The sequence below is a fragment of the Neoarius graeffei genome, chromosome 2 (genome assembly GCF_027579695.1).
Source record: "Neoarius graeffei isolate fNeoGra1 chromosome 2, fNeoGra1.pri, whole genome shotgun sequence".
Classification (NCBI taxonomy): Eukaryota; Metazoa; Chordata; class Actinopteri; order Siluriformes; family Ariidae; genus Neoarius; species Neoarius graeffei.
In genome coordinates this window covers 69,888,953-69,902,519 of record NC_083570.1, presented here as the reverse complement: position 1 = coordinate 69,902,519, position 13,567 = coordinate 69,888,953, and the positions used below count along the sequence as shown (strand labels likewise).

At 43.6% G+C, this 13,567-nt stretch overlaps 1 protein-coding gene across 5 annotated transcripts in view; it reads right to left on the bottom strand.

Moving 5' to 3' along the window:
• Positions 1–13,567, bottom strand: part of scaper (S-phase cyclin A-associated protein in the ER) — a 186,493-nt gene that overhangs the window by 109,107 nt on the left and 63,819 nt on the right. For 4 of the 5 annotated variants that reach the window (XM_060914836.1, XM_060914840.1, XM_060914839.1 and 1 more), the window contains 8 exons: positions 11,404–11,504; positions 10,446–10,562; positions 5,503–5,693; positions 5,135–5,373; positions 4,313–4,615; positions 1,779–1,946; positions 1,631–1,697; positions 1,421–1,538 (listed from right to left, as the gene is read on the bottom strand). In XM_060914836.1, the coding sequence (XP_060770819.1) occupies positions 1,421–1,538; positions 1,631–1,697; positions 1,779–1,946; positions 4,313–4,615; positions 5,135–5,373; positions 5,503–5,693; positions 10,446–10,562; positions 11,404–11,504 (1,304 nt within the window). The remainder of the gene's footprint in view (positions 1–1,420; positions 1,539–1,630; positions 1,698–1,778; positions 1,947–4,312; positions 4,616–5,134; positions 5,374–5,502; positions 5,694–10,445; positions 10,563–11,403; positions 11,505–13,567) is intronic. The other variant, XM_060914837.1, reaches the window with a different exon arrangement.

Sequence of the window (13,567 nt, the reverse complement as noted above, 5' to 3'; positions counted from 1 at the left end):
ACTGTCCTCTCAACTGATAGGAACCACTATCTGGAACAGGGCTTTGAACCGGTTCAAGGAACGAAAACGAAAACCGGGAACTTTTTCTATTTCACATGGAACAGAAACGAAACCAGAAACTTTATTATTTGTTTATGTTCCGGAACAGAAACGCTTATTAAAAATAATGGTAACCGGTTAATACCGGTTTTTATTTCGTTCCTCAAAGTTTCCGTAGCCTACAAATAAAAAAAAGTCATTCTTCTCCTGCGCAAGTTTCTATGACCCGCTGGGGTTCACTTCCTGTGTGACGTTCGCTGACTGAATGGAGAGAGCGGGAAGGTGGACTACTATCACGTCTCCATGTGATAATAAGTGAGTAAGTGCATTACTGAGTGTCTGAGCAAAGAAGAGCCTGAATGTTGCAACCTCCCTATTGGCTGTTTGTAAAAATGTATCAATTGTTGCGCTTCCCACGGGAATCATCGCGGGCTCGAGAGACGAGACCTGACGAGTTAGTTCGTTGGTAGCAGAACAAAATGTCTGGACACAAATCGGGTTTTCAGAAAAGGAAAGAAAATAAACGGAGGGTCGAAAATACAAAAAAGGAGGCAGAAAATGCAAAACGAGTTTTAAGGTAGGACAAATGGTTACTTTTCTGAGGCAGCCCGCCGTGGCTGCAGGCTTTCAGTTGCGTCATTGAATGGTTACTTTTCTGAGGCAGCCCGCCGTGGCTGCCTGCAGGCTTATTTATTATAGCCCATTTAGTTAAAATAGTTGATATAAAATGTTTATAGTTATGTCCTGATTTAGACTGGTGTTTTTTTTTTTTGGGGGGGGGGGGGGGGTGTTGCGCGATGTTGCACCCGGGTCCAGATTAGGGCAGAACCGGCCCTGGCTACATTTCAGGTGTAGTTTGTTTTATGAATGTATGTACTTGCATAGATGTGTACTTGGTCTTCCAATATGGCGCCTAACAAAATCTCGCGGTGCGGTGACGTCATGCGGTAGCCCTCTATAGGGCCTGACTAGCCTTTGGTAACACACTAAACGAATTATCTTTCATTTTTGGCACTTTTTCTGTTTGTGTAGATGGGAAGACATACTGAGAATCCAAATCGCCAACAATTGAAATAATAATTGTTTTGAATTATTTCTTGTCTTATTTAATGAAGGTTGTAATAGAATTAGCCTACATTTGGCTTAAGCTGGATGAGACAGAGACATAATTTTATAGCCATTTGTTAAACAGCTGACAGGGAACGTAATTAACCGTTCCGGGAACGAATTTTTTTTGTTCTAACCGGTTCGGGAACGTCTATTTAATGGTGGAACCCAAAACCAGAAACGTTAAAATTCTGTTTCTGTTCGGAACGAACCAATAGGAAAAAAATTCTGGTTCAAAGCCCTGATCTGGAAACCATGCAAAGGACTGCAGTACCTTTTGCGTGATGGCGAGGAAAGCTTCTCATGCATATGGATGCCATGGCCAGGAGGCCGAGCTGGTTCCTCCTCCACTATGTCCCCCCATGAGGTGCTCTGACGCCATGGTTCTCGCGCTGCGCACACCATGAGAAACAGCAAGTCAAAACGTACGTACGCTCACACATACACACACACAACTGTCATGTGAGGAACCAAAAACCAGTACCATCATAATCAGCCAACATCTCACTCCAGTCTAAGTTGAGCCCACAGCCTCCGCTTCCAATGCCAACCTAAGTTTAAAAAAAAAAAATAATTAGTAAAAACACTGAGCTAAAATATTTGGACAAAGTGAGGTGTGCTGGTTTCCTCACTGAAAAATCGCTCTCGGTGTCCCTCTCCAGTTCGTTGTTCTCAGCCTGGATCTCGCGGGTGAGCTGCTCCTCCTCAGCGATGGCACTGGCGATGGCCTCCTCGTTGGCCTTCTCTAGCCGATCGGCCAGCTCCTCCTTTTTAGCCAACACTTCAGCCATGGATTGGGGCTGAACATGAGCAGGAAAAATCACTCACACAGCCAATACACTGCAGTGCAAGTCTCACAAGCACTGCCAAGTTGACCACACCAAGTCTCTCAAAGCATTCCATAAGCACAAACCGATTAACCTCAGTAAAAGGAATGGTTCTCCTAATTTAGGACAATTACGTATGCTGATATTTTGATAGTAAGCAATGCTGTATTGAAAAAGGCATCAGGGAGGGGGAAGAAAAAAAAAATCACCACTGTATGAAATGAACATGATTAAAATCAAAGTCGAAACACAGGCAGGCACCATAAACACAATCAATCACAAAAACCACACACAGGGAAGCATACCAAAGTCATGCATGAGACATCCACGATGAGGAAATGACTGAAGCCTTTACTAGGCAAGGACTTACGATTTATACTTTACACTAGCGTTCATCTCTTACCTAGTGCACCCATGTCGGTTTTAAAGAGGGCAAGTCCACGACAGCAGCTCTTTGCAAAAGACTGATGTATTTTCCGTTGAAGTACATTTCCATTTAATCAGTTGGCAGATGGATTTTTATCCAAAGTGATTTACAATTCAGCTGAACAAATGAAAGTTCTTGGCTTTGCTAAAGGGCCCAAGCGTGGCAGCTTGGCGGTGCTAGGATTTGAACTCGCAACATTCTGATCAGTAGCCCGAGCCTATCTTAATGCACCTGTGAGTCTACATTGCTCTCGATGATTAGCAAATTATTGAAATATTTTGTAAAAGAATCCCAGCTGAACCCTAACACTTGACCTCAGCTTCTTAAACTGGCGAGTGAGCAGTATGCCAAGTGTCAGTTTGGGAGCACCCATGCAGAACAATAGAGACCTAGCAGCACTGGGATCAGTGTGACACTTCATCCTAATGAGCATAATGAGAGAGAGATTTCTCTCAACACTGTGCCTGTTAGTCTCAGGCAGGAGTCTAAACAGAGCTGGGTTTATCTCAGTCAACTAAAGAGGTGGTGTCTGGACCTCTATAGCTGCAAGACCAGGTTCCTCTATGATCTGGTCTTAGATAGCACTCCCCCAAGGCCATTTATGTGCCATCCATCTCTATCATTTCAGACAGGCTTTTGGTGTGCTGTTGAGAAATGGATGACAGTAGCTCAGGCAGAGAGGAGGGAGGCTTAAGCCTTAATTAACCCCTGAGAGGTGACATGCACCAGAAAGGCAATGCATGGTATAGTGAGGGAGAACAGCTCCACAGCAAATATTACTGACTGAAAACATGCCTGTATAAGGAATTAAAACAGTAAAAAAAGTGGTGATAGCATGCACTTGACATACACATCCTCATCCAATGGAATGTCATTTTACTCTCGTTAGGTAATAAGAGCTCAGCTTTTGTGGGTTTTTCTGCTGGAAATCCTTTAAATATCATAATGGATTGGGAGGTCAAAGGTCTTGGGACAAAGTCTGTTACAGAAAGGAGTTTGAAACTTCAGCTTGTGCAAGCGCCTGTGAATCAACACCACTACGCTAACAAGACCAGGCAAGCCTAGCTTTTGTTAGCCCACAGTTCGAACTCACTGACACCACTATAGCAACCTTAGAAAAACAGTGGAACCTGAGAAGGATTAGACACTTGTTAGGTGTCTTTCCACTAAATCTGGAGCTGCTAGATATATAGCTCCATTTTCCATCAGTCTTCCCAACTGTACTTAGTACACTTCAGGTTCATTTTAAACGGATCATACCAATCCAAGGTGTGGACACACATCTACTCATAGGAGGCTTTTTACCATTTTCTACTGTTTATATTTTAAATGATTAACGGTACTCTGATTCTGCACACACTTGCTACCTTCTTAATCTGCTTCATGAGGAAATCTGACCCAGGAGGGTTGGTAAACTTCCCAAGCAGGCTGAACACTTATTGGCTGCTTTTAAATAAAAAGTACTTTTGGGGAATCTATTTAATTTGAATTAAATCTATTTATTTAGACATGCGTATTTTGATTCAGAAATAGAAATAGGCATTACCTTCACATTTATCTTGGAAGCAAATTTCAAAACAAGTCTTCAATAAAGTGTCTTGAAGCTAATGAAAAATACATATTCACTCTCATGTGTCCAAACCTTTGACCTGTAGTTTATACCGCCACGCAAAAACGCCTCTCCTAGTCGGGACAAACATCTAACCACAACACTAACGGCTAAGCGTGTGACACTGGTGCTCTCGAAAAGCCAGAGAGAAGCCTTCTGTGGCCTCAGACATGCACGTACATGATGCTGACTATGCAAGGCTTGCTAAGAGGGGGGTGGTTATGCTGCTGTGGCTGGAGGTTTTTGGGATTGACGTTGTTTAGGCGAGAGCTGTGTCCCCGGCCTGTGTCTCTCAGCACTCACAGTGGAAAGCTCTGTGGGGTCCAGCATGCTCTCCAGTTTCACTTCTGCCAAGGGAATACGGGTCGCTGCTGCTGTCACTGCTGCTCCTTCTTCAGCAGCAGATGGTGCCGTGACCTGGCATGCTACCCCCGCCGGCTCCTGCTCCCCTCCAACCAGTCCAACACCAGGCTCCTCGAACCGTGGAGATGATGGAGGAGGAACTAGAGCTGGAGTTGGGGGCTCGGGGGAAGAAGGAGCCGGAGGGGACTTGGATATAGGGGGTGGCACACACTGGCTAGATGCTTGGTCACTGTCTGAAGGGGGCTGCATTAACACACAAAACACACACACTTTTACATACACATTGTCTGCATTCTTCCCAGGAACCATCACGGAAGATGATGATCAGACATGTGAACAGTAACATAAGTAATGAACCATGCAGCTGAGGAAACACGACATGCTGGAAAAAAAAAAAAAAAAATCCAGTTCCATGCAACAGACATGAAATATGCAGCAACACAATCAAAATTGCGCTGCATCATAAACATGCAAACATTTATTGAATTAAAACACAAGCATGTGCAAGTGCGGTGCAGTGCATAACACAATCTATACATATTTCATAAGACCTCACATGATATTTCTAACTCTCTGGTCTTGCAACCTATGTACAAAAATCAATGCCTGATCAACTGACACGACCCTGTCTGGACTGTATGTCTGTGAACAGCCCAAAACACAAACAGAGAGGGCAGATAAACTCTAACGTTACAGAGCCCTCAACTCCTCCTTCTGCTCCTGAATTATTAATGGATAGGGGCTGTGGGTTGACGTCACTACCTCGAGGACAGAGGCCTTCTCACACTCTGGGTTTTGCTCTGGGGAGATGAGCTGGCTGTCCCCCTGCTGTTCCTCTGGTCTCTGCGCTTTGTCCTGCAGCTGCTGGTTCTGCTCATCACTCACATTTTTGGGGCTGACGTGCGCCAGGACAGGACTGACCTTGGCCACCATTGCAACGGCACGAGGCTTCATGGAGCGGCCCCGTTGCACTGTCTCCCAGCCCTCAGCATCTATTTTGCCTGGTGAGAAACACCAGACGCGCGCACAAAGCACATCAAGCAACAAGACATAATCACTAACTCATCAGAAGTACCCACAATTCATTAAAAAGTATATACACGTCATTCAGCAACACAAAATGTACTAACGAAATCTGCATTTAGAAGTGATCTTTGTGCCAAATGTAGAAAGTTTGAAGATCTGCAGTTGACCTGGTTTCTCTGTAGGAACTGAAACGCTCTGGTTGGGCACTGGCAGCGCCTGAGAGCACTTCACCCGGTCGGCATAGCTGTGTCCGGAGTGAGAAAGGCATGCTACAGCAAGAGTGGGAGGAGGACCACTGCACAACACACACACACAAACATCCTATTCAAGCAATTTACTGATATAGGCATGAGCACAAATATGCAAAATAAAGTGAATTTCTATCAGGGTTCTGATGAATTTTGGGAAGCTACAGAGCTCTGGAACTCTGCATTTCCACTACATCTGGCAAATCACAGCAACAAAGTCAAAACTGAAAAACTTAAACACTGAAGTTGTGCTGTTCTTTATTCTACCATTTTACGTTACAATACAGGCATTCAGCGGACGCTTTCATCCAGAGCGACATACAATAAGACCCTGATATACCCACAGCAATGGGCAGCCCGGGGAGCAGTAGGGGTTAGGTGCCTTGCTCAAAGGCACTTCAGCCACTTTTGCTGGTCCAGGGAATTGAACCAGCAACCTTTTGGTCCCAAAGCTGCTTCTCCAACCTTTAGGCCATGGTTCCATTTGATTACAAAGCAATTACACTCATCTCATCTCATTATCTCTAGCCGCCTTATCCTGTTCTACAGGGTCGCAGGCAAGCTGGAGCCTATCCCAGCTGACTACGGGCGAAAGGCGGGGTACACCCTGGACAAGTCGCCAGGTCATCACAGGGCTGACACAGACACAGACAACCATTCACACTCACATTCACACCTACGGTCAATTTAGAGTCACCAGTTAACCTAACCTGCATGTCTTTGGACTGTGGGGGAAACCGGAGCACCCGGAGGAAACCCACGCGGACACGGGGAGAACATGCAAACTCCGCATAGAAAGGCCCTCGCCAGCCACGGGGCTCGAACCCGGACCTTCTTGCTGTGAGGCGACAGCGCTAACCACTACACCACTGTGCCGTATAATTATCATATTTGTAGGTATAGTTTGTTTTTATTTTATTATTAGCTTATTTTAAAGCATGTACAGAATATGTATACTACTCTCAAAAAAAAAGGTGCAGATTCTTGTCCTTGGGGTGGTACCTGTAGGTAATGATATTTGAAGAACATAAGAGGTACTTACCTAAAATTAAGGACCACTGTTGTACTTTTGAGGGCGCATTTACCTTGTAGTACAATTTTATAATTCATAACCTTCAATTTACAATACACGCTGACACATTTTCACTCATCACTTGTGAAAATGCTGATACAAAGCAAACTTTAGTAATTGCTTGTTAGCTCAATGAAATTTCTTCTTCTAAAAACGCCTGGGGAAGACGGTTAGTCATTCTGTGAAGCGTGAATTTGACCACAGGTTCCCAATCCTAATCCTACACATTTTAGAGTATTAGTGCTCCAACACACCCACTTCAACCCAGAAAGGGCTGTTAATTAGCTGATCAGTTAAATCAGGTGTGTTAAAGCACAAAAACAAACAAAAACGCTAAAATGTGCAGGGTACTTCAGGACCAGGGTTGGGACCAATCAAGTCAGGGAAAATTACCTGCAAAAATGTTAATGGAGCTACAGCCAAAAAACTAAAACCACTGTCTGTTTCCAGTGTCGTAGTCGAGTCACTAAACCTCGAGTCCGAGTCCAGTCTCGAGTCCCCAGTGTTCAAGTCCAAATCATTCAAGAAAATTTCGAGTCGAGTCTACTATTGATCCGAGAACAAGACTCCAACCGCGCCATTTGATGGTGGCTGTTTCTGCCTTTATGTGAAACCGTCTCTGCTGCTGTGTTGGACTAACGTTACTGCTCGACTGCCCCGTTTTAGAGGCTGTCCACACGGCAACGGATTCAGGTGAATCTGATAAAATTGTTTATCGTTTCGGCCTGGCGTCCACACGGCACCGGCGTTTTGGGTGCCCCAAAACGAGAACGGGTTCCAGAGTGGAAAAATCTGGCAACGGCGCCGTTGCGAAGTCGTCTGGATGAGTAGAACGGATTTGTTTACGATGACGTCACAACCGCATGACTAGAACAAGCAGCACTCTCGCTGTTTTGTATGAACCACTGCATTGCATTCACTTTTGTATACAGCTTTTCTTTTAAATAAAAGAGTAACTGAACCATTTCTTGAATTTCTTTTTTTTTTGTTGGATAAGACTGCTTTTCAAAATGTTCACACACAATAAGAAAATTAAGTCATATAAAACTATGCACACTAATGCCGCTTTTCCACTACAAACGCGGCTGAGTCGGGCTGAGCCGTGCCGTGCTGAGTTGGGCTGAGTCGAGCTGAGTGGGGCTGTTGGAGTTGCATTTCGACTACAACCGCGCTGAACCGTGCTGGCTGGAAGTGGGTGGACACATTGGGTGGAGTTAGCGAAAGTGGGTGGACGTCAGGTGATGTCGTTAAGCGGCGCAAACAGTGACATCAGTGATCTTTTAAGCAGTAGTCTCACGACCCGGATAGTAAACAATAAACATGGAGGACATGGAGTCGTTAGTGTTGCTGGTCTTGGTGCTGTGGCTTGTTGTCACCGACAACGCCAACAGATACTGGCAAGAGTGTATAGATGAGGCGAGGCGCATAAGGCTTCAGAAATTCTCGTAATTCGTAATTATTCTTCTTCCGGGTTTGCGGTGTTTACAGATCCCAGCGTACTCGCGGGGCGTGTGTGGGCATGTGAGGACACGCCTCCTCACCAATCAGTGCACAGGGGAGTGTCTGCTCACGCCCCCAGCCTCACTCGGCTCGCTTTGGCTCGCTTCAGCCCCACTCCAAAACCGTGCGAGTTTTAGGGGCTAAGCAGGGCTGAAGTGAGCTGAGTCGTGCTGGTTTTTGGTAGTCGAAACGCGAGCCGTGTCGGGCTGAAGCGAGCTGAAGTGAGCTGAAAAAGGGTAGTGGAAAAGGGCCATAATAAAACTAATTTGTACACACAGAAGGCACGATTTCCTCACGTAGTCGCAGCCTTCTTGTTGTTGTGTGCTTGTTCCTGTGAGTGCTTCACGCCGGGACCGTCTTACAGCGCCCCTAGAGGTGTGGCATGTGTATTGCATCGTTTTCAGCAAGCGTTGCGTTGCCATATGTACCTGATATTTTACTGATCCGTTGCCCATGTGGACGCAATATTTTTTTAATAAAATCTCGTTGCCGTGTGGATGTAGCCTTAGTTAATAGGCTACAGATAAAAAGCTTGTTCATCGTTCAGCAAGCCCCGCCCACTATCAACAGGGCAAATAACATGAGAGAGGGTTAACACTAGCTAGTTCATCGCTCAGCAAGCCCTGCTGTCAACAGAGTAATGAACATAGCATATCACTTATTTCTCTAGGTGCAGTTTTGCCAAATGACAAGTGAAGCTCGAGGTTGTCCCCGTCGTCTCCTCGATAGTTTTTCTACATATGGAACACATAGCAGTGCTTTTTTCCCCCCACTGCACGAGAAGTCTGTATAAGCAAAGCGGACAATCCTAGGAGCTTCTCTCCAGGCATTTTAGCGCCATTAACGTTAGTTTGTTCCTGAACATGACGTATGAACAGGTGAATGTGCGTTCTCTGCCACGAAATTAGCATAAAACTGAACGTAGATATAAATATCTTATGCCAAATTATTATGGCAGGTTACAAAAAATAAAGAAAAAATCAGAGTCCTCGTCTTCAGTTTACGAGTCTGAGTCATCAGTGCTCAAGTCCAAGTCAAGTCACGAGTCCTTAAAATCAGGACACGAGTCAGAGTCCTGGACTTGAGTAGTACAAGCCTGTCTGTTTCACTGTTGTAAAAATGCCAAGTTGACAAATTACTGAGTTCCTGTAAAAGTTTCTGCACCTATATTAATGTAACTTTGTTTACGGTTACATTCACAGGCTATTTGCATAGTCCTTTCCAGTTGTGCCATGTGGTTAGTCCTCCTCCTACCTCTGTTGTTACTGTGTTGTTACTGTACTGTCCTGTGTAATGAAAAAGAAGCTGTGTACATGGCTCAGCTTTCGTTTTACGTAAGCATCTGTATAATGGTTCTCAAATGCTGCACTATGGTCAAGGAGACATGATATGTACCAGTGTGTATGTTTATATGGAAGACCTGACAATAACAATCAACTTGAATTTTGTTCACTGCTGTCTGTTTCACTAAATTGTTATCAGTTTATGAGACCAGTGATAGGACAGGGTAAGGAGATGGCCACTTGGACACTGTGCCTCTAGACCAGTCAGCGGTAACGAGAGCACGTCACACACTCACGGCATCCTGTATCAGTGAGGACAGAGGATTCAGACAACAGCTAGCAGGTCAGCCTAACAGCCTCACCGCTTGATCAATATCCATTTCCTGAGGCATCTGATTACAGTGTAATGCAGGTATTGAACTTCATGCTTCAGCAGTCTTCAACCACACTCATATCTGCACCTCCTACTGTCTCGGAGAGAAGCCGCGGAAAAACCCGGGGGAAAAAAAAAAAAATTACATTAAACAAACACTTGGGCCTTACAAATCGATCTCACAGCTCTTCCAGACAATGCGTATCTTCTCTTCAGCCTTAGGCCAGGGCTCTCTATGCATCATATCTGCTATTGATTTCTTAATTTAGCTATTCAGTACCATTTTAATTGAATTATCAATCCTTTTCCTTTTACACTACCAGTAAAAACCACACACACACACTAATGGAATAAGACAAATATAAACCGTTAATGTAGGAAGTGGAGTTTCCTCATATCAGGCATTAGACAATGTTTGCTAAGCGAGAATTTGGTCTCAATTAGTGGGAAGTAGGACGGGGATAATGACTTGTGGTTAAACCAAATCATGAGTTGGCCTTTCTGTGGTGGGGGGGAGGAAAAAAAAAAAAAAAAAGTTGTTTGGATTCAGCACAGAAGTGAAGAGGCTTACCCAAAATTGAGGGTGCGGCGAACACTGGGAGATGGAACAAGTCTGTCTTTTGATGGACTGGGCATGACATGGCGTCCAGGGGACATTTTGCGAACCTCCCATGCCAAAGAAGTAGGCCTAGTCGGATCAACAACAGATTCAGGCATTATTCAATAATGGGTAGTTATTCAGTAATGGAACTGTGGTAACTTTTTTTTTTTAGTTGCAGTACTCAAGATAATGGTATTAAATAAATTTCACACTGCATGGGGTATCTTTTGACCCTAAAAAAAGCAGAGAAAAATTGGCTGTGTTTAATTCTGAAGGCAAAATCTTTTATGAGGAAAGAAAAAAAGGTCAGTAACAGAATTACGTCAGGAAAAAAAAAATGAACTTTCATTTCTTAAAATTCAAACCAAGATTTCTCTGAAGCAACAGTGTGATAATTGGGGTGATGATTTTTAAATATAGTCTTCAGTACATTTTGCCTTGGATTCCATACTTTAACAATATCACTGAGCTGACAAGTTCAGGCAATCTTAATAATTTCATAATTTTGGCCTCTCTGCTAAAGACCTGCCCTATTACATTAAACTACCCTCCCATAATAGATGTTTTAACCTAGAAATAAAATATTTTATAAAATCTGATTGCTGGAATTTAAAGCTGCTAAAATCCACGTAGTGATCATTTTTCACTCACCAATAAAGTGAATATTATACCCCATACTATGGGGAAAAAGAGCGTGTGCAAAACTTAATCAATAAGGAGTCTGTGCTAGACTGGGGAGCAACTTAAAAGCTCAGGTTTATACCTTAATCAATGTATTGTGTTGGTGTTGTGGTAATTTCAGCCATTCAGTTAAAGAGAAACCAATAAACTGGCGGATCCCCTTAAATTACAGCTGTTCCTATTGATCCACAGCAACTGGAACACTGATGTAAAAGAGTCCCCAATGTGCATATGTAGAACAGATCACCTGTTTTGGGCATCAGTTTTCTCCAGCTTCTCCTGCAGCTGGATCCAGTCAATGAGAGCTTTAAAGTCTCGTACATAGTTGTCCAACATCATCAGAACTTCCTAAAATAAAACAGATTGGGGGGGGGGGGGGGGGATAACTGTTGATTCTGTTTATTTATGCAAAAGATTAGAAAAATGTGATTCATGGTACCAGAGAAGTACTAAAGTACAGTGAAAAAACACAGATTTATTCATTCATGGCAGTTGACCGATACAGATAGATTGCACTCATATTTGGGTGGTTTTTTTTGGCAATGGCAATAAATAAATAAATAAATAATTTATTAATAACAACAACAATAAGTGGCGGCACGGTGGTGTAGTGGTTAGCGCTGTCGCCTCACAGCAAGAAGGTCCGGGTTCGAGCCCCGTGGCCGGCGAGGGCCTTTCTGTGTGGAGTTTGCATGTTCTCCCCATGTCCACGTGGGTTTCCTCCGGGTGCTCCGGTTTCCCCCACAGTCCAAAGACATGCAGGTTAGGTTAACTGGTGACTCTAAATTGAGCGTAGGTGTGAATGTGAGTGTGAATGGTTGTCTGTGTCTATGTGTCAGCCCTGTGATGACCTGGCGACTTGTCCAGGGTGTACCCCGCCTTTCGCCTGTAGTCAGCTGGGATAGGCTCCAGCTTGCCTGCGACCCTGTAGAACAGGATAAAGCGGCTACAGATAATGAGATGAGATAATAATAATAATAATAATAATAATAATAATAATAATAATAATAATTGCAGATGACCGGACCCTTCAAAAAGGAAACAGTTTTTTTTAAAAGGACCACATTGTGGAAAGTCATTTTTTCCTAGGTTTTCTAAAATAAAAGGGCCAAATGCAATTTTTAAAGCTTTAAGAATGGTTACAAAGTACACACACACACACACACACATATATACATATCTCCCTTCATTTCTTGTTACTTTGACTTCACAGCCATTGACATTTTCCCAGCCATTCACTATACGCCAGGTTAACCACACCCTTTCATGCTGAAGTGTAGCAGTCATGAGAGTGAAAGTAGCTAAATGGAGTAAACATAAAACATTTTTGAAAATCAAAAAATCCATTCAGGTTCAAATCAAGTTAAAATTACTAAAATAGTATTAACTTTCCATATTTTAATGAGGTATATTTTCATATTTATTTAAAAAAACACCACCACTGCCCATTATCTATCCTGTTTGTTTATCAGGGTTGCAGGGGAAGCTGGAGATAATCCCAGCTGATTTCAGGCAAGAGGCAGTATACGCTCTGGGCAAATCGCCAAACTATTGCGGGTCTAAAACAGATGAACAACCATCACACTCACACCTATGGGCAATTTAGGCTACATCCACACGACAACGGCAACGAGATGTTATTTAAAAAAAATATCACGTCCAAATGGGCAACGATCAGTAAAATATCAGGTCCATATGGCAACGCAACGCTTGCTGAAAACGATGCAATACACATGCCACACCTCTAGGGGCGCTGTAAGACAGTCCCTTCGGAGATACCAGAACAATAGAAGTAGTAAGGACGCATGCGCATAAACTTATGCGCGAGACTTCATATTAGCCACAAAGTCAGGAAAATCTGTTCGTAAAATTACATTATAATGACCAAATACAATGAAAAGTATTTTTCCAGTCTCACCTGTGAAAGGTAATCCCATGTGATCTCGTTTGGACGGTAAACCTGGTGGTACAGTTAAACGCAGCACATGAATGAGGCATCTTTATTCTCCGCTTTGACCTATCCAATATGGCGGCGAGGATGACGTATGATTCTACGCGGAAGGCGGCGTCTTTAATGGTCCGGAATAAACTGAATGCTACACGTTGATGGATTAATTTGTTGTTCTACGCCCTTTTTGAGGAATGTATTGTAGGACTTAAACCAACATCTGAAGAGGTGAGATCGCTCCTTTTTTTCCCTATTTTTGCTGGCGGGATTGACTCTGCCCTAAGGGCTATTTTCTCTCTCTCTCTCTCTCTCTCTCTCTCTCTCTCTCTCACTTTGCACCATTACACAATAAATATTCACAGTGAAAATATTTTGTAAGCGCGTTTCATGAACCAAGTTATAGGATTTGTTGACAACTCGCATCGAGTTCGTTACACTTCTACCTGGCGTGAAGCACTGACAG